The following is a 26,153-nucleotide window of genomic DNA, read 5'->3' on the forward strand; positions in this document are numbered from 1 at the left end:
ATCACTACTGAATCTTTTTATGGTTCAAAACTTCAAGTAAAACACAGCAGTGTTTCTTCTTATGTTACATCACCTCTTCTTCCCAATTGCCCTAATCACTCAAGTATCACCAACATGGCATCTACAGTGGCCCCTAAAGACAAAGAACATTCAGTGCAGTCAGAGAGTGTTTCTTTTGTTATGTTGTAGTGTTGCAGAAATCTTTAGGTCTGCCTGTGGGGAGTCAAAAAACAAGACCGAGGAAATAGAATGCACAATGATTTCATTCTCTATAGAGAAGGAGGTCTAGTAGCTCAGGGTTGTGCCCACTGACCAGTGGTTGCAGCCCTTTCTAATACTCCAACCCCAAGGTTTATTGCAGTCAGGGTTCAGTAGGTTACCTAGACTTATATTATATTATATTATACTTATTATTACAGAGAATATGCTAACTTCAATAAAATTTCCACCACGTGCTAGAATCAGACATGACGGCAAAAAGCAGACCCTTGGAAATGCAGAAAATATAAATTGACTTTATGAATTATGAACTGACTCCTAAATAACTGTGACTGCTAAACTTGGACAATAATAAAAGCTATTGTGGCTGGGTAGCAGGGCTGAGACTGGGGATATGATTTCAACTTTTAATTTGACATAATCCCATTCATAATGAGTCTAGTTTTCAATGGCTATCATCAGCAGCCATCGGGACATTCTCGCCGCATAAAGTGGAGTCGGCTCAGTGTGGAAAGAAATAAAAACATCAATGAGTGACAAAGAAAAGAGAGACAAGGCAAGAGATGGAAAGATAGAGACAGCAACTGTGTCACCACTGCGAGGTCCACTGTGGCTCTGTGTGTGTGCCTGTCACCCACCCACCCACCCACCCACACACACATCTATCTCCCTCCCTCTCCCATTAGTGCTGACCGGAGTGTGTGGGTGCACCCTCAGCTGTGACCGGCTCAGCAGCTAGACAGGAGACTAGTGAGAGCTGGTTAAAGCAGCTCACTATACTGTGTTATTAAGCTGTAACGACTGAGGAGGACTCAGACAGACTGGATGAGTTTAGACATGCAGGATTTGTGTGTCTGTGTGTGTGTGCGCAGTGAATTGACATGGCTGTGCTGGATAAGAGCTTGTATTGAAGCCGCTGTATTCCCGAGCTCCCGCGGTGTCTTGGCGACACATTCTGTCACATCTGATTCTCGCTGCGGATTCAAAGCACCGTGTGGTTTTGACGACGATTTCTCGGCTAATCTTAATAGAAGCAGCGAAACATAAAGTGCAGCTGAGGAAAAAAGCATCATAGATTCACAACACAACTGCAGTTGTAGTCCAAGCAATCCGCATCCATATCTACACTCGGAGGAGCTGCAGCTCTGCTCACTGCCGCTGAAAGTATCCTGTCAGAGCTCAGTCTGCTCAAAGGGGGCACGAGTAATAAACGCTTCATGTTAAATATCCCATCCTCCCCTGCTTCTGCAGTAGAGTAGTATTTTTTTTAATCATCTTTTTATTGTTTTCCTTTTGTTTCCTATATCATTTTTATTCCCTGTCTTACCCTTACCCCCTCAGTTGGTTTAGTTCCACATGCTACTTTTAGAATCACTGTCACTTCCCCTCCACTATTGCCTCATTTTATCTCACAGTTTTACTCAAACGCTCTTAGTTTTCCCTTTACGCCTTCCTCTATTTGAACTCCTTTATCCCATCTTATCGAATCTCATTCTCTCTCCTTTTATCCCCGTTTTATTTATTTTAACCAATTAACTGCATCCTGCATTTTAATTTAAGTCCTCCTGGTCTCAATTTGTCGTTGGGGTCTTGTATTGCCTGTGTTGCTGTATTGTTTGGGCGGTCCATCTCCTATGGCTTGTGACATTTGTATGTGACTTGTCTTCTTTGGTATTTATATGTGTGTGTGTTTTTATATTTTTTTAAGTATATTTTGGGCTTTTTCGTCTTTAATCAATAGTATAGTTGAGAGAGAGAGAGACAGGAAATGGGAGGCAGAGAGAGGGGGAATGACATGCAGCAAAAGGCCACCTGAGTCGGGATTCAGTGCCAGCTGAGCTAAACAACGCCCCATTTATATGTTGCTTTTGTCAAGCACTTTGTAAACTTGTGTTTTTAAGATGCTATACAGTAAATAAAGTTATTATTATTACAGTATTAGTAACATGCTAAGTGTACAGTGTGTTGATAAAGCATTATGCATTAGTCAAACATTATCATACTGAGTGGTGATTAGTAATCCCACATACGTAAATCTGCTATTGTCAAATGTTTGTCCAAAACATATTTTGCTCTGTGGTATACAGTATACTACATACTCCAAATAACGCAGATTACAATCTTGCTATCATGCAATATATTTGAATTATGAATATTGTTCCTCACATTAATTAATGACTTTTAAAGACAGTTTTCCCAGTGGCTGAAGTAATGGGAAGTGGATCATGCAATGTGTTGCGCCAAGACTTTAACTTATAAGGAAGGGGCATAAATAATGTCTCAAATAACATTTCAGTAATTAGGAATTAATGAGTCATTATTTTTGTGCCGCTGAGCTGCTGATTCGTTGTTGATCAGGTTAAAATGAGAAATTGTTTTGTTGTGGGAGTCCACAGGCATCCATCAAGTTATACAATGAAAGACTCAATGCACCATTTGTAAGATGCACAAATGATAGAACAAATACAACAATCAAATAATGAATCGCAAAATAAACATGGAAACAATTAATTTGCCAGAGGGAACATCATCCATGCCAAAATGAACTGGGCCAGTACCATCCAGCCGTGTGAGAGTAAACATGGTCACATCTAATTTTCCTGAGTTACAGCAGATCGGTGTGTTTTCAAGAACATTATGATGTCACAGTGAAGTTCACCTTTATCTTTACTTCGTTTTATCCAGCCCAGGGGTGAGATAGTGGGCGGAGCTTGTCATTGGTGACATGAGCTGATGACAGCCATGCCGAACAGCCTCTCACATTACAATAGTTTACTGTGGGATATGGCTCCAACGTTCAGTCACATTTATCATTATGGGACTGGGCAGCAGGCCGCTGTGCAGTCGGACACTCAGGGAAATTTTCTTGGCAGAATCCTCATACTTTCACCTCTGAGTCGTAATTGGACAGTTGATTATGTTCCATTCTGGCAGGAACAATGCACGTCTTTGTAGAAAACTGACCATGCTTTGCATTTAGCATTGGCAGGTCCGAGCGGTCCACTGGACAACAGTAAAATGCAACACACCTCCTCATTTCTCTATGTTGTGATTTGATTTTAATGTGGCATGGACAATGGATGCTCTCCAAACACATGTTTTCTTTCAATTTGAGTCGAGGTAAAAGCAGACATAAAATGGAAATCTACAATACGTATTCCGTCTCACTTTGTTTCTCTGTTTCTTCGCTTCTGTTTTTGCATTTTAAATGTTTCACAGATTTCATTCCATGGTTAGAAACTCCCAATATCTTGTACCTTACTTCTGCATTGCGAGGTGTTACTGCTAATGTTTTTCTCTCCATTTCATGCCTCATGTGGTACTTCTTTTTATTTCATTCCCCCGTTAACTTGAAGAGGTGAGAAAATCTCTCCCTTTTAAAGTATTCTCGGAGTTAAAAAAGTTAAGTTGACGGAGGGTATTCAAAGACAAGTTTCAGAGATGAGTGCCTTAAACACAAAACAAGCCTGTTTATTTCATATGCATCCCATTTTCACAGGTGAAAATCAAATTCACAGTCTGCTCCATATTACTTATAAATGGGTTTATTTATCTATGGCAATTTGACACCTCTTTTTTTTTAAGAAGGGTGGCTGTTTGGTACGACTGCAATACAGATGAAAATGCAGAAATACATAAATTACCATCCACTTTGGTGCGGTAACAGTAGCAACAAGTTCAGACTGAAAATTGGCTCTGCAGAGATTCTATCCTCAGGCGAAGTTCAGGAAATCTCACACAACATTGCCCAAATGCTCCGACAATTCCCTCCCCCCCAGGCCTATGTAAATAGACAAAAATGAATGATGATAAAACAAATGGATTTGTGCAGGAGGAAATTGGGAGTTTTTTGCAGCCGAGCAGCGCCTGATAATTTGCTGTTGCTTGTACCGGGTGGGGAGGGCGTCGGCATCGGAGAGACCGAACTCGGGGGAGACGAAGGTAACTGCGGTAGAGAAACACATAGGAAAGCCGAGCAGAGGAAGGGAAGGGAGGGGGGAGACGGAGTGATGGGAGGGGAAGAGGTCTGTCAGGGAAATTGAAGTCCTCTGTAAACAAGTGCCGAGCTGTCAGTCTGGGGAAGGACTTGATTACAGTGTGCCACGATGCCGCATGCCTCGGCCCACAACGGCCCCCGCAGACGGTAACAAGACCCTTCATCTCACTTTCCCCTTTCTACCTCTCTCAGTCACCATCCTGTCATCACATCCCTCGCACTTTCTTCCTTTGTCTCTTCATTTTTTTTTGCATTTTTTCTCTCCAGCTGTGTAGCACTATGTTGAACACCTGCTGTGCAGCAGGAGGCCAACATGGGCAGTCAGTCACAACTCCCACCTTACTTTAAACTGAGCAAGGATGTCATGTCCATGTTGTTAAAGGGGACCTATTGTGCTTATTTCAGGGGCTTTTAATATGATATTGGACCCCAGTGGGGCACTATTGAAAGTTTCGATGAATAAAAAAACTAACTATCGCATACCACGGAAGTTGTCTCACTCGGTAACCAAGAAGTACAGAAATGGGCTTGTTTACTATTCTAGCATATATCAAAAATATCGAATTCATCCACAACCATACGTTTTGAACCCGGCAACACACAGCCTGAATCTTCATCGCAGCAATGACTTTTGCAAGATGTCTCTAAATGGTAAACACCAAATTTCACGACATCTCATATTATCATTGTATGGTAAGATATAACATCAACCTCTTACTAAAAGTCTGCAAATTACACTGGGCACTGAGGCCAGAGGCCAGAGCCAGGCCTGTTGCTATTTAGGGAACCTCCACTCAAATAGTGACATGTCAAAGTGAGAAAAACTCTCAAGTGTTTTCAGCGGTCCAGAGCTACTGAAACTGCCCCCCTGGGATTACTTCAACACACGCCTACCTCATGATATGGCACTTCCATGTCCTCTAGAATAAGTATCCAACACTTTAAACATATTTCTGAGTCTGAAAAGCTGGAAAAGAATAATCGGTTCCTTTTTATGACATATTAATTACAGTATGAACTGAACTTGAGGCTTCACCTGTAAACTCTGATAGGTAAGCACAGTAGACAATTTGGATCATTTACTGTTGGCCATAGTTTTGCCTTCTAAATGAGCCTGACTAACCTGAGAGCTTATTTAATGCCCTTCTGTCTGTCTCTGTGTGTGACCATAATAGAGCTAACAGCTTGTAGAGTTGCATTTAAATGTATATTTTGTGAAACATTGTGTAAGCAAGTTCAGTTTAAATCACAACAACAATAATGGCGGTATGTGAGTCATAAAGAGTAAACATTGGTGTAATGTTTCTATGAACACAAGGGGAGATCTGAAAAGGATCTTTGGAGCATTAGCATGCACTTTAAAGATGACTGTGCCTCTGCTTCCTGTTTTTTGTTGTGGAAGGTCGGTGAAGATTTGTTCTGCATAATATGACTGTTTTTAACAGTTTGTTTTCATAGTAGCTTCACTTAGAGGCAAACTCTTCCTTTTTTTTTTTTTTTTTGGGGGGGGGGGGGCATTTATGCCTTTTTTTATAGATAGCACAGTTGAGACAGACAGGAAACGGGGAGGCAGAGAGAGGGGGAACGACACGCAGCAAATGGCGCCCGATGCGGGACTCGAACCAGGGCCGACTGCAGCGAGGACTGTGCCTCTATACATGGGGCGCCCGCTCTAACCACTACGCCACGCGACGCCCCAGCAAACTCTTCCTTTTAATATATATGTGTGTATATATATAATATATATGTGTGTGTGTATATATATATATACACACATTTTTATTTATTTATTTTTTTGGGGGGGGGGTCGCTTTTTGCTTTCAATTGACAGGACAGTAGAGGTAGACAAGAAATAGGTAGGCAGATAGAAAGAGAATGACATGCAGCAAAGGGCACACCGGGGGATTCGAACCGGGGCCGGCTGCAGCGAGGACTATAGCCTATAGCGTCCCAAAGGAAAGCCCTGAACATATTCATGCCTGAAACTACAAGATAACAGAACTGAGAGGCGACAGCACATGTTAGAGGCTAAACAGGTTTTGCGAACAAATTCTGAGAGTGCTGCGGACGGTCGATTCAGATGATCCATGGTACTCGCAGGCTACAGCTGTATCCACTATTTACTGCATAATCTGTTGACTGCAGAGAAAAGCAAAGCTGAGACAGCTGAGTGTGAACCGCGCTCATGTTTCCCACCAAGTTTCGAGGATTTGCTAAATTCAACTCTGAACTCTTTCCCGACACGTAGCGGTGGGATTTTCCCAGTGTGTCCTACTTGAGGCCGGGTGTTAAGAGAGCTTGCAGCTGTGAATCTGCACAAAGCTGCAACCTTAAAACTCACAGCGATGACAAATTATGACATCTTCATTTAGGTTGTTTTCTGTCGTTGTATCCCCGGGGAGGGAGTGTAGTGGGGGGAGGGGCATACCTGTCTCGGGGCAGACTGATGCGAGGCTGGTTGGGGCAGCGTTTGCTCAGGGTGAACAGTTTCCTGACGATCTTCTGGGCTTTTCCCAGGACCAGGGCGGTGCTGGACTCCAGCTGGGTGTAGCGCTTCTGGAGGGACAGGTCGGCCGACCAGAACTTGGCAATCATGGACACATTCAAGAACCGGTCTGTAGGCAAGCGCTTCATAAAGGCTTTGAATTCATCTGCAGGGAGTTTGACAGAGGGGCAGAGGGAGAGGGAGAGAGGTGTAGAAAGAGATAAAAGAACAAAATGAAATGCTCTGAAGTAATTTATATGTTAACAAAGCCCCTTTGAGCACAGCAAAACCCATTCACCACATGCTATTTTATCCCTGGTGGCATTCCTAGATAATGACTGTGGAGCTGGGGGAGTTTCATATGTAATTAGTATATTTAAAAAAAAGGCTGTTATGTTCTAATGAATTGCCATTACAAAGTAAACACCTGTGCCTCAATCTGTAGTTATGCTCATTCACCTCACCATTACCAGCTCATCATATTCACGGAAGCATCATTTGCAACATTTAGCAACACTGTTATTTGGAAACACTAGTCATCTGGTGATTGACAATATGGTGTCACGTACGGGTGGATATTTCCATTTGTGCTCTGCCTCAAAAAAAAAAAAAAAAAATCTAAACAAGTTAGAGGAAACATCCATAATCAGGAGCTGAATAGATCTGATGACACCTTTTGGTAAAAATGGTCCAAAATCCTGAAAACAGTTATAAATGTAATTCATGTAATTCTGCAGCTGTCACAGCAAGTTTGTGTCAAAAGCCAAATAGACACAAGAAGGAAGGTTTGACATAAATACGTTTATGACATTATTTCACTTCGTGCCAGCCTGACATCACCTCTGCCACTTCTAACAACATTTTTAAACCATCAAAGCCTCTGAATCATTTCGGGTTAGACAGACCTGTGTGTGATAAATGTAGAGGCAATGAATTCTCATTAACAAAACATAAAACAGGGCTTTAATTATCTTCAGTGGTCTGTTGAAGAAAATATCATCCCTTGACCTCCATGTTATCCAATTATCTTTATCTAAGAGTTTGCCAGCTGAATTCCAAATGTTCTTGTAACACAGGTTAGCAAGTTGTGGAAAGAGTTGTAGAACTCTCCAATAATTGGCAGCCTTTATGTGACATTAATGTTAACAGGCGCACTCACAGTTCAGATCATATTGTGTAAACTGTAATGGAAGAAAATCAATCTCTCATTTGCCCAGCAATCCATCTATAAATAGAGCTGGAAACCCAACAAATGGAAGAAGCTCATTCAGGCTGTATACCTTATATACTGTACACACTCACAAGCACACATAAACATATATAGAAAAAGATACAATTCCAACAAGAAAGGAAAAATAAAAGAAATCCATGAGTTAAAAAGACAACACATTTTAAGTGTAAAGTGACAGTCACTTCCTAAGAACTACATTTCAGATAAAGTATTAACTGCTGACATGAACATCTTGTTTGTTAAAAACCTTGCGCATCAAAGTAAAGTCTAAGATTTAATTTAGATATTATTTAAGTGATGGAGATGATTTACTCATGCCCACATCCATTCATTCAGTCATCCTTTCATTCACACATTCAGCTGGTCACGCCCACATTTTCACAATGCAGCCAATCACAGTCTCCTAGTCATGCACAGCAAAACCTGGAAAAGAGACTGGTCATTCATCCCTTCGACACAGCACACAATACAGCACACACGACTACACACGAGTCAAAGTCAGAGTAGCAGTTAAGAGCCAGTTTGGAATCTCAGGAGGCCAAATCACACCAGTGCTGATATACAGTACAACAGCACTCCCTCTCGTGTGATATTGCTTAAATAACTCATAAGTATGGTTATAATGCGTTATAGAGATAGGCATCAAATAAAGTGTTACCCCAAACTCTCTTGAACAGCAGTCGCTGTGGCCACATGAGCTTTAATTAAAGGGGAGCGATGCATGTCCGCTCGGTTTTTCGCTGTTTTGGTTACGCTGCTCTTGCCCATGTGCATTTGTTTACAACGAAGCCGGCGAAAAATCAATAAATGGAGCGGTGGATAACGATATAACATATACAATGTTACGATGCGTGTATTTGTGTGCAGTCTTAACCGTCATGAACAAAAGATTACGCGTTTGTGTTGGGGTGTGCAGAGACGAGAGCTTGGACACCGGGGCGACGACCGAGTAACTTACACTGATGTTGCAAGGATGGTTTTCAGCTGTGAGACGCCAGGTGAAGACAGAGAGCCTCCGTTCTCACTCATAACAAGTCACAAGTCATGTAGTTAACCATCACAATTACTCCGGAGCTTTTTAATTAAGATAAAAATGTAGCATAGCCACGGGAGAAATCCTGCTTAGTTCCTCTTTAAAGACATCCCCTGACATAGTAAACACATGCCACAACAGACATGTCTCCTGCAGCCTGCAACCCCAGCTATGTGCAGTGTGGGTTAGTTTGGATGCAGTGTGGGAGCTACTTAGCAGAAATGTGTGTATAACAGTGAAACAGTTTGAAAGGGTTGGAATGGAGCCAGACAACGTTTTTGCTTTTAGATGGAAATTGCTGTTGGCTCCACTTGACTGCTTGTAACAGAAACTGTTAAAGTGTGGACGTCAGCACACTCTCCTCACCAAGACGGTTGGTTTTCACCTCAAAGTACCGCAGAACTGATCGATAAATGATTAGCGAAGCATCAATCAGACAGACACTGTGTATCATCGCTGGTTACCAGTGGCAGCATACATTATCTCCTATTATATATAACCCTTCTGTAGCTCCTTCAATTCACGTCTCCATTCAGCAGCAGGTTTCTCCTTCACGAGGTGAAACGTATGACATATGTTGAGAGCTCAACACACCGCACTGCGGAAACACACAGGTGGACACGCTTCCTTTGACATCTGTGGTACTTGCGGTGTGTAGTGCTCAATTACAGTCAGTTGATTGCGGTCAATCCAGTTAAATTATAGTGTATTTAAAGATGGTGCATGTGTTGATCCAGGCTGCAGCGAAGGTTGTAGCAGTGTGTGTCTGAGCGAGGATGTGGAATTGATTCATGAAAATGATTTGTGAAAGCAGGATTGCGTTGTATCTGTGTTCTGTTATACAACATCCAGTCCCCTGCACTTGGCTGTGGTTGAAAATGAAAGAAAATCACCAAGAAAAGAGGCACTTAGAATAAGAAGAAGAGGAAGAAAAAGAATAACCTAGGGAAGAAATAAATAAATAAATGGTAGGTAATCGTAGTAAATTTCGCCTTTATAACAAGTGAAATGTCTTTGAACATGAAATGCAAGAGTCATGAGTGATAATTTAAGAAAGTGTGCCTCATATTCTGGATAGAATTTTAGAAACAGACAAGTTTTCCCTGATGGCCACGGCTCCTCGACACATGGACTTCTATTACTGCAGAGACAGAGAGAAATGCAAATATAACACTTGTGATTAAATGGTGGTGTGGTGTGTGTGTGTGTGTGTGTGTGTGTGTGTGTCTATTCACAAGTGAGTGAATCTCCAACAAAAAGAAAATGAACTGGGAACTATTGGAGTAAATTACACTGAGAATAGTGTTGGCACAGAAGACCCAGCCTGTACTCTGTGTTGGCTTTTGGCAAGAGTGTTATGTTGTTAAGATCATTTTGGTTCCATTATGAACCAGTGGGCAAATATCATGCCAGTGTGAAACCTCTGGGAGACATGAATTTACTTTTCTTTTTTCCTCCTGAAACCCAGCTAAGTGAGACCTTCTAGGATTGTTGGTCTGCTGGAGAATCGTATTCCCGTGTGCTGTTGTTGGCAGGGAGACAGTGAGGAAATCTGCAGCCAAGCCGACCTGAGCTGAGCCCAACTGAAGAGACTCAGGCCTATTACAGCGCTCACTGATCCCAGATGACACTGTGCTCTGTCTCTCTGCAGCCTTCTCTTTGTGTATGTCTGATCTCTCTCTTCTGGACCGGACTGCTGAGTTTTGGGGGGGGGGGGGGGGGGTTGTCTCGTTCTCTCTCACAGGTTTTGTGTGTCTGTGTGTGTTCCTGTCTGTCTCTGCACCTCCTGTTGTTCCCTCATCTCTTTCAGCAGCAGCTCCTCCTCCCTGTACTGACATGGGACTAAATTAGTATGGCAACATTAACTTTTTATGACTCTGTTTAGTGTTTACTTTCACTTCTACTGATCTCTACAAAGCATTAAAGGCTATATGAAGGTGCATTTTCAAGTTTGTTATCTGAAGGCCAAATAAATTACTAGATACAAAATAATTGTGGAGATCAACACTCTTTTACAAGCTGAGTTGTGGTGATTGTGTTTTTCAGTTGCATTTACAGCCCCTTACAGCAAAGCCACATGAACTTCACATGTGATTCAGATGTGATTTTTCACATGTGAAACATTTTGCACATGGTAATCATGTTATTTGCATGTGGAAAACATGTGGTCACATTTGTTACCATGTAGAACACATGTGTAAAATATGTTACCACATGTGGAAAATGGGTTCACATGGGAATTCACATTTGATTCACATAAAATTAGGCCAAAAACACATGTTTCCCATGTGCAAATAACATGATTCCCATGTGTAATTTTTTTTTTTTTTTTTTTTTTTTACATGTGAATCAAAGTTCATGTGGTTTTCTGACAACAATGAAGATACACTGTGTGAGTAGCACTGCCTCTTCTGGGAAGACTGGAGGCTACAGTGACTCGCTATCAGAAAGTTAGGTAGGACAAGCTACAAACTTAAACTAAAGAAAATATGTTATCAGAAATACTTAATCCCTTGCAGGAAAAGTGGAAAGTTAAGCTGGAGTTAACGGCCACAGGCTGCGCACAAGATGATGCATGCACAGTAACTCAGTATAATAGATACAAGTGTTGACATTGTTGTTGCTTTCCATCTCTGGAGACAGCTGTCGATGAAGTTTGATGCTGTTAATGACAGTGTTAGCTACATGGTGATGGAGAAGTAAAGTATGTGTTATTCTTTGTTTGTATTCTTTCTTTGTATATCTTTGTTATTAATGTAACACTGACAAGAATGGGATTAAATTTATCATACAATAAGAGGCACTTCAAAAGGACAAATGTTGATTCTGGAGCACCTTCACACACATGTTCCTTGTCATCTCACACACACGTTTGATGTATTTGCCTTATATCTTTCACCTTCTGTACCTCCACCCACCAGAGAGGCACCGATCACCACCTCTGTGTCACAATGCTACTGTATATCCTCCACTCCAGTATAATAACTTTTAAATAAAGTGAATAACGTATAGAAAATAAAGTGTTTTTTTAAAGTGTTTTAACTTTTAAATTTGAATTTTCTCCATGTCCCATAACATTTGGAGGAGGTACATATTAGGGGGGTTTAGGCTGCCTTTAAAGGTAGGCTACAACTTTTTATAATACATCCACAGAACGTCTAGAGGGGTGCAAATAAAAGTATTAATTTTACAGAAGAAATTTTGACAGGCCCAAAATATATAAACATTTACATCTGGTCACGTTGGCAACGTCGGCATTACATGATCTCTGCGCCAACAGCATGTGTTTTCAGTCTGCTGAAACCGGAGCTGCTGCTTGTTAAATACGGTTAGCGTTAGCTTAGCTTTAGCTACTAGCCGCTCCCTATAGGCGTACCTGGCAACCAGTACAATTTAAGCTTGTAGCGATAGCGGGTGAGTGTGAGTACGACACCTAGCCTACTGGCTGGGAGGAATTAAACTTGTAGCTAACACCTTTAACATCTAGCCACATCTAGCGGATGAAAAATGGCCTTGCTGGCTAACTGTGGCTCACTTACAGTTTTTTTTAAATAGGCCACCTACTGTTCATTAGTGTTGCATTTTCCCTGTTAAAAATAAACCAATTAAAACAGAAAAAGAAAATATTTTTAATGACTTCTACCATTTTGGATGACGGGGAGAAACTCATGTAATCTGTTTGTAACAAGCTGATAGCTCTCAGCCACACATCTGATCCTCACCTCATCCACAGCTTCTGTTGTTGACATGACTTCCCCATCAGATATAGCTCATTACAATAACCCTCTTGAGTTCTGTTTTGAAGGTAGGTATTTTTTTCCACTTGTTCTTAGCCTATCTCCTCCATCAGTAATTAAACAACACATTGGTCTTTATTCCTCATCCACTCCACTGACTCACTTTGTACTCTTTAACCTTTTTTTCTGTTTTCCTCAGTCTTGCTCTTTTAATCTGTCTTCTGCTCTCCTTCAGCATCACTTCATCCCAGCCTCTGCCTCTCTCTCTCTCTCAGTCCCTCCCTTCTCACACACTCATGGCAGTAATCATTAGCGCTGCCATCATGCTGGAGGAATTTGTCTGTCTGTTTTCCTCCCTTTTCCTGACATTTATGACTCCATGTCCCAAATTTATGGACAATTTGGCTCACTCAAAATCTCCCCGATAAAGAGGCTGGAGGGGGAGGGGGTCGTTTCCATGATGGCTGACCATGCGGCCCTGAAATCTCCATCTCCGGGCTGAGTTAGTGATTCATGTCATCATCAGGCGGAGGCGACAGTTAAGTGACTGGCTGGCTGATGCCTGTTCATTTAACTCCCTACAAGGACATGGGTTATTAAAAAGGCAAGAGCCAGGATTTTGAAGAGCCCAAACAGAACAAAGCTGTTCAGAGTGAAGTTCACCAAACTCAAACTGTCTACCACTTCTTGATTCTAGCTGAACCGGTGCTGGGGCTCCTGGGATATGAGTTTCAGTCAGTGGGTACACATCTGATCCAAAATTAATCCATCTGACTTTGGTGATCCTCTGACTTTTCTGCCAGGTTGACATTTGCAATTTTTCTGTGACATCTTGAATTCTGCTAATTATTTTTTACTGGCAAATTCTACAGAGAGTTAAGTTTTTACCTAACTTTTAATCCATCCAGAGTCATCACAAGGCCATCACTAAGCTGCACTTAATGAAGTTACAATGAGTTAAAAAAGAGACATTCCCTTCTAGTGAATTTCTGGGGACCCACTGGGATCCCTGAGGGGGTTTCAATAAGAAAGAGAAATCATGTATTCTCACTATGCTCCACTCATAAGCAACATATTCAAATGATGTATGACTATGTGTCGGCCATGGTTTTCAAACACTTTCTTCTTTCTGAAAGCAGAAATATTGTTTTGAGAAGTCAATGGGTGAGTTTAGGAGCTTGGTGTGAAAAAGCTTTAAAACCACTGATATGAATGAGGTGTAAAATAAAGAGCATTTTATTTATTCATTCAATATATTTGTTAAACTCAACTCATATCTATCTAATGCGGAGTGGTCATGACAGATAGGAAAATATAAACATGCATTCAAATTTATGAGAATCCCTAAGACTTCATACTTTATACGATGGATTTTGGTTGTACTGCAAAACATAACGAGGCTGTTAGCATGCTGATGTTCGCCAGTGATTCAATATAACTTTACAGTGCGGCTACAATAGCTGTAATCCATCTACACTGTAACACCACTGTAACTAAATAAATATGCATCTAGCTTTACCCATCAAGAAAGCTTCACACAGTCAACTGTTGTGTTTGTTTTCTGTTTCCAATAAGCAATTTTGATCCTTTATTACTTTAACCCTGTCTCTTATGGTAAACATGACAAAAGTGCACTCATCTACTGTATTTGAGCACTGTCACATCATAAAACAGCATCAGATTACTGTCTGATCAGTGTCACAGATACAGCTGTGGTCAGTTGGAACAAGGAAATAAATGAATGATATTTTCCTCCAGTGCTTCTCATTCAGCAAGAAACTGTTCATTGTGGGGAGGTCTCGAGTACTTGTCTACTTCACCTAACCCTGCCAAACAATGGTCACGAAAGGGTTAACTCCCATTGGAAACCATTGAAAATTAGGCAGATTTAAATGAGGAAAATTTGAATTAACTTATCTATCAGAAAAATAGTGGGGCTTCACCTTTACACTGTGGAAAAGACAACGCCAATGTACCACACTGCAGTCTGGTAGGCGGCAATGTACCTCTAAGCTATGATGTTAGGTGTTTTCTTGCCTATAAATAAGTCAGGAGAAAAAAAATGACAGAAAGTTAGCGATGCTGCGCGTAAGCCCCGCTAGTGTGGCTTCACCTCGATGTGAACCCCATGCTGTACAAGCATTGTGTGTTCCTGTGTTCTAGAGGCGTGGCTTCAGAGAGAAGTTTGAGGAAAGAGGCTTGCACTTTTGAATTGTGTATTTTAAAATGTGACCTGCTCAACCCCTTTCTCCAGGATCTCCTACCCTATACCTTTAATGTTTATTGTAAGACGTGAATTCTGCAGATACTGTTGAAATTCATCTTCCTGTATTGGGATAATATGAATCTTCAAATGTGCATCTAATCATTTCATCTCTCCAGTAAACATTGCAACTGTAACTTAAATGTAACTTTCGTTTGCAATTTCAGTTATTCTATGACACTGTACTGTATATAATTAAAATATTCTGTCCACCACGCGCACATGAATCAGTTCCCTTGTATATATTCGCTGTCACTGCATCTCTGTCACAGCAGGAATTAGAATTGATGGCTTTACAACTACCTGTCATACAGCAGTGAACACTGACGTCTGGAACATTTCCTTCCTCTGGAGATGCTTTTTGTCTGTGCAGTGCCCCTGTCTGTCACTAACATCTTAGCAACGATCCTCTTTATTAAATCCCACATGATTTCCCACAACAACAACTTCAATAACCGTCCCTCTTCCTCTGTACCTTAAATTCAGTCGCTATAATGACAGACAATAGGGTTGGAGTTGGGATGTCTGCAGGCAAATGCAGCAGCGCTCCTCCTCTTTTATTCTGCGGAGATGCCAGCTGGGAGAGATGGAGTGGAAAACAGAGGGTCCAGAGCTGTCGAGTAAGCTGCTATCTCCATCACTTCAAAGTGTCTGTAGCACATTAAAGGCGCCATCCAACATACATCGCTGAAACTGCTCACACCACAGTTAGCGTGGAGGATTTTATGGTTGATGGTCTCCTTAAATCCTCTGCTTTAAAGACTAGACTTGCTGTACTTTTTGGAGTGAGATAGGTCACTGCTCAGTGGACTAATTGGGAAGACTGGCTCAATGTAAACACTGTACTTTTTTTTCTTAGAGCTTTTAGTTAGGGCTGGCTTAGGTAACCCTGCTGTTTTTATAGCTATGCTTACATGTAGCCTACTCCTCCTCTTCTGTCCTCTTTTTTGAATTGTCATTATCTCTTCTACTTTGTAGTTTGGCCTTGGTGTCTCACACTCTCGCTGTGTTTTCCACAGATTTCTCCAGAGCTCCATCCCTCTGCACCAACCGCCTCCTGCATCGCCTCTTTTCCTCTGCTTATGAACCAGTCTGCCCACCAGTACTCCCATTAAGCTAGACCTGTTCTCCCTGCTTTCCCTGTACAGTATATGACCCAGCCTGCCCACCAGAAGCTGCCTTCATCAGCTCCTATTTCACTGAACAATCCTCATTTATCCAATATTCCATGTTATAAACTGTAAACTGACTTGTCTGGACACAACATCTATCTTGAATATCTCATATATCTCATATAGTGTTCAAATGACATTATAGATGATTTTTTTTGCAAGGCTGGATTGTGGGTCCAGGTGGGCGGGGCTTGACAGCTGGTTTTAAAGCCCTGTTTCTGATAACAGGCTGTGTGCATTTCTCTGTGGACTACACACTTTAATACCCTCACAGTATTGATGTAGTACTTAGAGCTGCCCTTTAGTATAAAAAAAAACAAACAAACCAAAAAAAACATGGACATCTACCTTATGGGGCATTTAAAAATTATAGTTGCTGTACTTCTTGAAGTGTGATCAGCCAATTCTCAGTGGACTGATCTGAAGTATATTGGAGTATAATGACTGACAAACACTTTACTAACGCTGACCTCTACATTTTTATTTAATACCATAGTGATGTATGACGTATGTATAGAATCATATGTCTGCCCATCATCCAAACTTGCAGGTTTGGTTTCCCTGAAATCTGAGTATTTTCATTAGATCACTCAGAAAACAGTGAGCCAATCAGAAGATAGACTCACTTCTGATCGGCTCAGCTTCCTGGGAGAGAGGAGATTATTTGGTGTTTAAAACCACAAACACATCTTCTCTTGGATCAATACTACAAATAGAACACAGAAAAAGTGTCAAACATGGGACTTTTTTTTAATCCTATCCTTAGTTAATGCTGATTTAGCACCCTGAAGTGTAAACATTATTCAAAACTAAAGCTTAATTTAAGTGCCCATAGTCTTATAGCTTCCTGATGCATAACCAGAAAAGAAAAGTTTAAAATTTCTACTGTCACATTTGTAGCTATAAATCCTGTCAAAGGATCAGGTGGAGAGGAAAGGGGGAGAAAATTGGTCTTAGCGAGTGATTCATTATGATACACTCTAATTACATTTGCTTCTTAATAAAGTAAGCCTTTTGTTTTCTGATTAGCCCATAATCCCCTGAAGGCTTGCAGTTGTTCCAGACACATCTTCCATAAGCAGTTTAAAAATCCTTCAAGAGGAAGAAACTGCATCTACGTACTTAACTTCAGCTGAACTCACAAACGCAGAAGTAACTTTACACTCAACTATCTATAATTAACAGTGTAATTAAAGTTGCATTTATCTTCATGTATTAAAGGGAAGGCTTTGGGAGTCTTTAAAAAAAACAAAAACACATTACAATGTTTTATCAGGAAACAGAGCATGTGATTGTTGCTTTTGATGGTAACACAACAAAAATGATATTTTAATGATGAATACTCTTAGTAGCATTGTTCCACACATATATCACTGTCCAAGCATTCACACACATTCACACACTAACGCTACATCACGGGCCAATGTTGGGTCCAGGTCTTGCTTGTTAACACTTCAACATGTGGACTAGAGGAACCAGATTAGCAGACAACCTGCCTTACCTCCTGAGCAACAGCCGTAAAAGTCATACATTTCAGTTTTGTTAATATTTGTTTGGATTTGAAATCCAGTGAAGTGCTGATCTGAATATTAGTACCACATTTTTGACACACCATGCTCCGATTGGAAAAGAGGCCAGCACATTTACCTGAAACTGAAACTCACCATTTGACTTTTGATATTTGCCCTTATTGGAGCTGCAAAAGCTCCTGATACAGCTGCACATCTCTCCACTGCAAACCATCGAACTGGAATTAAGTGGAATAAACTATAATCTTTCCTCAGCACTTTAAAATAACTGTGCAAGGTTTGTAAATGTCAGTGAAAATTGTCTTTGTGTAGTCCTCTCATTTTAAATTTCAGATCCCTCTAGAACTTAAGAAACTCAAAGTTGTTATAAGTTGAGTTGAATTCAGTCCCTACAGAACCCACTGAACTGGACAAAGTCACTGAGGGCAGCATTTCATGAGGTCTGTGACTCAGGTAACAAATCGATTCAAAAGTTGCGGCTTTCAAATGATAGTCAATGTAGCAGCAGTAGGTCTGCATGTGCCTGTTTGGACAGGTTTCTGGACAGCACTGGATGGCAGAAAGCAATGTATTTTAGAAAACAAAAAAAACAAACTAAATCAGTTTCATCATCACAGCTTTATATTGCCATCAAACAGTCCTTTGTAACCCAAACAGCTGATCTGCAGCAGGAGGAATACGGCAGCTCAACAGCTGAAAAATGTGTTTCCAAAGTAAAGAGCTGTTTGACAGCAAGATGAAAACTGAGGTTATTTTTTGGGGGGAGGCCATTAGTTAAGTGGCTAAAACACATGCTCCTGTGCACAGCAGTGTAGCGTACTGCTCAGCCCCCTGCTCTGTGCTGGTTCTCCTGACTGCTTCTCCAAGCTGGGAGTGCTACAGCAGCACAGGTAACACACTGACTAAGCACCAGACCTCTTTTACTGGGGCCCAGTAAAAACAAGCTGTGTGCCCCAGTATAAATGTCATATAGCAGATATACTTGAAAATATCACTTTCCCTAAAAGTCACATATGTCATTTTTAATTTGTAATGCATATTAAGGGGTTTTGGCACCGATCTCACGCCAAACAACCCTACCGATCTCACGCCAAACAACCCTACCGATCTCACGCCAAACAACCCTAACAGTCACTTTAAATGTTGACTGAGTCTGTAAACTATAAAAAATGCAACAACTTGAAGAAAGGAGGATGTGTTAGACAGAAGACACTGTAGCTCACTCCTCCTCTCTGCTCAGGGCTCGCAGTTCAAAGCTCCATTTTCCACCACTAGCCATAACCCTGCCAACATAACTTCTGAACTATTGGGTGCATTGTGGGTAGTATAAATGCCAGGTTTTGACAATGAATAAGGATGAGTGTATATCTGGTTCTGCTGCACCAGTTCAAATCAATACTGTTTCAATTTTCTTCAAGCAAGAGCTCTTCCCACCAGGATATAATTTGATCTGATTCATTGGTCAAGTAAAAAACTTGTTTAAAAAGGACAGAGAGTTACTCACAGAGTAACTGTTACTGTAGCAAAGCAACACAGGCTGATGAAATTGGTGTAGTCTTGCCAGTTCTGGTGGTGGACCGTCCCCCTGATGAGTGGACAGGACGCCATGTACTAACAGCTCTCATTCAAATTCCTCACATGAACCACTAAGTTCCGGCTTTCAGTGGAATACAAATGGACCAAATAACAGTCTCACCTCCCTCCGTCCGAGGCGCTGCCACAGGGGGAGGTCTAGCTTTCAGAGCTGTGGAATTGTAACGTTGTGATTTATAAAACTTACAACAGACAAAACCTGCACCGGCATGACACGAGCTGAATGAAACTTAGGATGCTTTCATATATATGGAGGCAAAAATTATATATTTTAAAATATTTCAGCAAGTGCTGTTCGTGTTCACACACGTTTGTTTTCACTCTGGTCCAAACACCACACGACTGACAGAACGTCATGTTTCCAAGAAAAAAAAAGTAGCGGCGGTACGTCATGTTCACATGACTCTTGTAGTGCTGGTCAATTCATTTAGTATCATTTGTATTTATCAGTCTTTGCAAATAATACTACAGGAGCCTTTGTAGCTCAAATTTGTGGCGTATCTCTTTCTCTTATCACGTGTATTTACAGTATGTCCTTTTTTACTATACTTAACACACATTGTCTTAGATTTACTCATTTACTTTTTCTGAGTGTTTCTGTATGTCATGTTCTGTTCTGAAAAAAAGCTCAATAAACAAAGTAAAAAAAGACATTACGTCTCATAACGTTCCGTTATTATCTCATAGTGTGGTGAATGTGCAGGTCACAGCTTGTCCACGAGAGTGTTTTGGAGTTGTTGGGTTGTGTATTTAATGAGTTTGATTAGGGAAACCAAGAAATCCCATTAGCCTCTGTAACGTAGCTCTGAGCAGCTCGCGGTTCTGCTCCGCCGTTCTAAAAATAGCTTGCACCGACAATTAAAGGTAATAAACCTACTGCTATGACTATAGGGATTATGGCAATGGGCCAATTTGCCAAAATGTTGAACTATGCCTTTAACATCTCAAGCACGTTTTTTAGTCATTCCTTTACAGTCCTGTTGTGTGAGCTGCATTTCCCTTTGGGAAACCAAAATGAGCAGAGGCAGAGCACGTCAGGGAAGAAATAACATCAGAGGCTGCACTTATTGGACTCTTGTGGGTGATTGTAACGTGACAATGAAAATGCTTTGCCGTTGTACCTTCAGCCTCCACCGGGTCATAAACAAGATCAATCTCAATTAGAAGCCACCGTTTACCTTCCCATTCAAGCTTGGTGTGGTGCCTACATTTTTTCTTGTTTCCTTTCCAGAACCAGAACAACCTTCGCTTTATTTTTGTTGTGTTTGTGTCGTATTTTGTCAACTTGTGATGGATACTTCTGTGTGGAGAGGAGATTCTTCAGAGAGGAGCGTATTTCACTGAAAATGGAGCAAGTGTGGAGGACGCCACCCTGTTCCAGCTGAGATGAAGAGGTGCTTCTGTGGTTGCCATGCTGGTGGAGCAAAGGTTAAAGTAAAGGCCTGGAAGTGGAGATGAACTGGGTCCTTTCTGCTGTCAGTCATCATGGGAAATGTCAACTCTGCCCATCAAGAGTGATGAGCCGGAGATATTGATGAAGACTCAGAAAGTAGACATTTTTTCAAATCATAATAATACTTATCCCACCGACGGTTACTGCTGAAGTTCCATGTAGAGGTCTCCAGGAAGTCAAGCCAAAATTCCTGAGGCACTTCATGTTACGAAGAAGTTGAAGGGCCAGCACTCACAAAATGTCCTTTAGGTAGCTTTAATGGAACAGGTGACGAGGTACAAATGTTTCGACAGAAGACTGGTACTGTAGAAACATTTGTACCTCGCCACCGGTTCCATTAAAGCTACCTATAAAGGACATTTTGTGAGTGCTGGCCCTTTAACTTCTTCTATGCTTATTTGAGCCATGCAACCATCATAGATTGACCTGGGAAAGTGCTTGCTGATCCCCCCTTTCTTTGACTTCAATCATCTTTCCCTGATGGACTAACTGGGGGATGTGGTGGAGAGATGGTGGAGGCCATTCTGAACAACTCAGGTCATCCACTTCATGGCACCTTGATGGACCAGGAAAGCAGCAGCGGTGGTGGACGGCTCCTCTCTCTTTACTGTAGGACGAAGAAAGAAGATCCTTTGTACCTTCAGCCATCAGGCTTATTTATTCTTCTGAAAATGGTCGATGAGCTAACAGACTAATTAATTTCCCTTCGGGGATAAATAAAGTAATTTGTATTTGTATCTCTGTGTTTTGGTGTATAGGGCTCAGAGACTGAGTAATGTCAGAGTAGTTGCAGTCATACAGGAGCTGTGAAAGCCAGAGTCACTGACACCGAGCAGCAGGATGTCTTTGTGGGTTTACATTCCACTAACAGGCTCAATATAGCTCCTCTTTGTTGAAGAACGGCTGTACACAAGTTGCAAGTTGCGCATGCACAGGGGGTTTCAGAGATTGACTCAGTCAATCATAGACAAGAGCTGTGGTCCCGCTAAAATGTCACAGGGTTAACAAGGCTAACACACCGAGCGTGCAGTGTCAGAATGGAATAAAAGAGAAAAGGGTCTGTATATACAGGGATTCAAATATGCACACTGAGTGTACGATGTCCTTCACAGTCTCAGCTTTGATTGTATACATCGATTGGGTGCTGTCAGTGAGTGTGTGAGTGTTTTACTGACTGTAAGTATCTCTGTGCTGGAAGTTGCTTAGAGCTGAAATCAGCCGCAAGCAACAAAGGGTATACTTTTTTTGATTCCTTCCTTTGAGCGGTATTGAAAAAGAAAAGATAAAGTGGACTTACAGCACTTCTACTGCACATGTACTGTATTTTTGCATGGTAGGGGAATACTGGCTATTAACGTTGGGCAGAGGTCGACTGTCAGGAGAGACAAACCAGGCAAATGCTTAGGGGGGAAAGGGCGCCCCAGTGGTCCATTGTATTGGCACAATTTACAACGAAATCTATGAACTCCCACCTCCCATAAAAGACCAAACCCCCTCTGGTGAAGTCCCTGAGGCATTTAGGGGATGTATGTAAAGTGAAGCATGAAACAATAGTCAGTTATGATGTGTTCCTTTGGGTAAATCACTGACCAACTAATATGCACTGAAAAAACAGGAAGCAAGACACCACATTATAAGCAGCTGGATAACTGTACTCAGCTAGATGTTCCAACTACTGAAGCTTGATCGTACACCCTGTAGTTAAAATATAATTACTGTACAGCATCACTGCACTAGGTATTGTGTTCCTGGTCTATAATGACTGGTAGTAGCCATTAGAAGATGTTAAACTGAGGCCATGAGGGGAGGAACATGGTCAGCAACAATACGTGTTGCATTCAAATGATGAGTAATCAGTATTGATGGCAAGAAGGCACCCTCCACATTGATACAGCAACCACCAGCAGCCTGGACTGTTGACATCAAGTCAGCCAGATTGGTCGGAGCAGGAGCTACTTTTTGCTACTTTTTCTTCAGTTTTGATGGGTGTGTGTCTGCTGCAACCCAGGTTTCTGTTCCTGGTTGACAAGATGTGGTCTTCTGCTGTTCTGCAGCTCCTCCACCCACAGGTTTGACGTGTTCTGACCTATCGTAGCCTTTTCCATTGGCTCCACCAGTCTGGACATTCTCTCCTCTGACCTCTCTCATCAACAATGAATGAGTAGTGTGTGTCTTCTACAGAGAGTGTGGCATTGTGGGTTCCCTTGATGTTGCTAGGTTATAGAGTGTGCTACGTTAGCCCACTTCAACCTGATGCCTTTCTGTTGGCTTGTGCAACGGATGGAAATGAATACCTAACAAGTGATAAAAACACCTCCTGGCCTTAGTGGTGGCAGAGCTTGTGTGAGTCACCACCTGTGAGTGTGTGAGTGACTCACAGGCTTTACAAATGTGGAAAAAGTTTTGATTTTACCTTTATATTCATAATCAGGCTTGCCAATACTCCTGATTTTAGATTTCTGCCTGTGATGATCGCTAAATCTGAAATTGAGGCTGGAATCACTGGCATTTTTCCTTTTTATTAGATTTGCAAAAATATTTAAAATTCCACTTTTTAATTATCTACAGAAGAAGATTGATGAGGGAAAAGATTGGGGTCCCAATACACTGCCAAGTAAATGCAAGAAGACTGTAGCTGGGTTTGTACCAAATGTATTTACTACCCTTTACTCAAGCTACTGAGATACTGAAATGTTATTAGTCAGGTAAATTTGATATGACTGTATGTCTTACAGCTGTACATTTGTGTACAATTCAACAGGGAACTAGAAAAGAGAACTAAAGTCCATAAAGTAGCTTGAAAATGTTCATTTTGTCTTCTGTTTATCACCATTTCTTTGAAACATCAGCCGATGCTTCAGAGGAAGACTGCAGGCTGACATTTGAATATAAAGGTAAAAGAACATCCCCTAACTTATTAGTCTGTTTAAAAGAAAAAGTCAAACTAAACTCCATAAACTTTTCTCTGAAAAACACTTGCTCCTCTCGACTGTGCACACTCCACTTTGTGCCTTCCCTTGTGAAACTATGAAATTAAGTCTTTCTTCACACTTTTGTCTGCAGCTGCAGACTCTGAAAAACACTTTGCCTGTTTGATCAATATAAATATATTCCTAGAAAATGTTATATTTCAGACAACACAGTAAGAGCAATAGTCTGGAAACAAAAGAACAGACATACTCCCCCCCCCATGTACTAACCTGGAAATCACAAACATCAAATTTCATGCGTTTCACACTGCATATGACCTCTTGCAAAATGATATACTCTTGTGGTCTTGGTGATTTGGCTATGATTTCCTAATAGAGAATCAACATCTTGAAAGTGAATGACTGACACAGACACATAGGTTGACAGGCGCGACAGTAGTTAATGCCCAATGCATGACGTAAGAATACTGTACATCTCCATAAATGCAACAAAAGGTACACACACAATCACTTTGTCCTTTGTGTGTTTAGAAATCAAAAGGGATGAAGAACTGATTTATTTTGAGCTATTCAGAGCATTAACTCTGACTGAAGCTTAAAAGTTTCTGTTGCTGGCTTTGCAGAGATGTGGAATAGTGATGTGTGGTATTAAAAAAAGAAAATAGGACTGGTTCAGTAAATCATTCAAACTAATCTGGGCTACAGCACCAACACACTGGTCCAACTCCCACTTATCCTGAGAAAACACACGTCAATATAATGTGACAATACGTTCAACGTCCATTTTTTACCAGTCCATTTTAAACAGTCGGTCTGTCGGTGGAGGCAGACAGCCACAGGAGTCCTGCAGCCTTGTTCCTGTCTGCATCAGTAAAATCACTATCTTCCTCCTCTCCATGGAGCTGTATTATCCTCCACATCAAATTTGGCCTCCTCTAACTGAAACAAACACCTCAGGAGGCCAGCGCTCCTTTAGCATAGCTGTTTGAAGATGAACTACCTTCCTGACTCCTGCTGCGAGATCAGAGACGGATAATGGATTTGGGTGAAAACAAGAGGGGGTGAGGTGGTCGGCCATTTATATCCAGCATGCAATTTTCAACCTGCTTCCACCTGCAGGGCATTTTTCTTTCTTTCTTTCTTTCTTTCTTTCTTTCTTTCTTTCTTTCTTTCTTTCTTTCTTTCTTTCTTTCTTTCTTTCTTTCTTTCTTTCTTTCTTTCTTTCTTTCTTCCACTTGCAGGGCATTTTTCTTTCTTTCTTTCTTTCTTTCTTCCACTTGCAGGGCATTTTTCTTTCTTTCTTTCTTTCTACGGAGGGCTGACAGAACACATATGCTCCTTTCAGCGATGTTCTGCTTCACAGTCGCGCAGTTACATGCATTTGTGAGATGTCCGTGAAAGAGCAGCCATGCATGGTCGGCTGCTGGGAGTTGCCCAGGGTGATGGCTGCTCAAGGACATTTTAACAGCGGCCGCTAAAGAACAGGAGAACATTATTGGTTCACTCCGCCTGCCATCCGCCGTGATTGAGATATCGTCTGAAGATGTGACACTGCGGGGTATTACTCTGTGCAGATTGCAGGGTGTCACTGAGGGGAATACATAGGGGGGTGTTTGAATGAAGGATGTGGGGAATCACTGTCAGGCAGGTGTGTTTGTGTGTTTTTGTGTGTGTGTGTTACTGGAGGTGGGGGTAGGAAAAAAGCAGCTAAATGCCTTTTCATACTTCACCTCAACATGGCTGCTTTAGTGTAGGAGACTCTGCGATATTTCTTTTTAAAAGAAGCGATGTCTTTTGTGTATGAGAGGTTTCTTTGATCCATAACATTATGTAGATATGAAACACAATGTGTTTCCTCAGGAAACAAGTTCTTACAAGTGAACAACAAATGATTTTCACAGAACAAACAAACTTTGTGATGTCCAGGTGCATCTTTCCTTTTTTTCACTTGGCGGGTTAGTGCTTAGCACATTCACAAGACCTTTCATAAATGCACAACTCATACATTGAGTTACATTGCTATGGAATAACAAACTGGGAAATGTTGCCAAAATAAAAGTCCCCTAACAGCACCTGGAAATACAAGAACAAAATACACGTTCAAGGTTATTTTTTATGAATATTTCATAGCTTATGAATGTTATTTTTTGTATGTCACTTTATAATACAGTAAATAAAGGCTTCAGTTATGATAGCAGTTATTTGTAAATTTTTCATTTATGGTTTATGAATGTTACTTTGCATGTCACTTTACTAAACAGGTGGTGAAGGATTCATAACTGAATGACAAATGATGCTACCACTGGAACGGTTTGGTGTCTGGGCAACTTTGGGCGACAGGAACAAAGCAAACAATGCATAAATTCTGCATACATGACTTTAATAAAGCCACGTGTGATAACGGGACTTTGATGAAACATCTGGGTAACACACATGTATTTGTGACTGTTCTATGAGGCCTTCATGAACCATTGCAATAGAATGCTGAATAATATTTTGATCTTCAATTCA

General features: G+C 41.2%; 1 protein-coding gene across 1 annotated transcript in view; it reads right to left on the reverse strand.

Annotated features, from left to right (window-relative positions):
- Positions 1-26,153, reverse strand: part of brinp2 (bone morphogenetic protein/retinoic acid inducible neural-specific 2) — a gene marked incomplete at both ends in the record, with an annotated part of 170,097 nt that overhangs the window by 3,442 nt on the left and 140,502 nt on the right. The window contains one exon of the mRNA XM_083991619.1: positions 6,645-6,867. Within this exon, the coding sequence (XP_083847745.1) occupies positions 6,645-6,867 (223 nt within the window). The remainder of the gene's footprint in view (positions 1-6,644; positions 6,868-26,153) is intronic.

This window comes from Trachurus trachurus (genome assembly GCF_905171665.1).
Source record: "Trachurus trachurus genome assembly, chromosome: 17".
Lineage (NCBI taxonomy): Eukaryota > Metazoa > Chordata > Actinopteri > Carangiformes > Carangidae > Trachurus > Trachurus trachurus.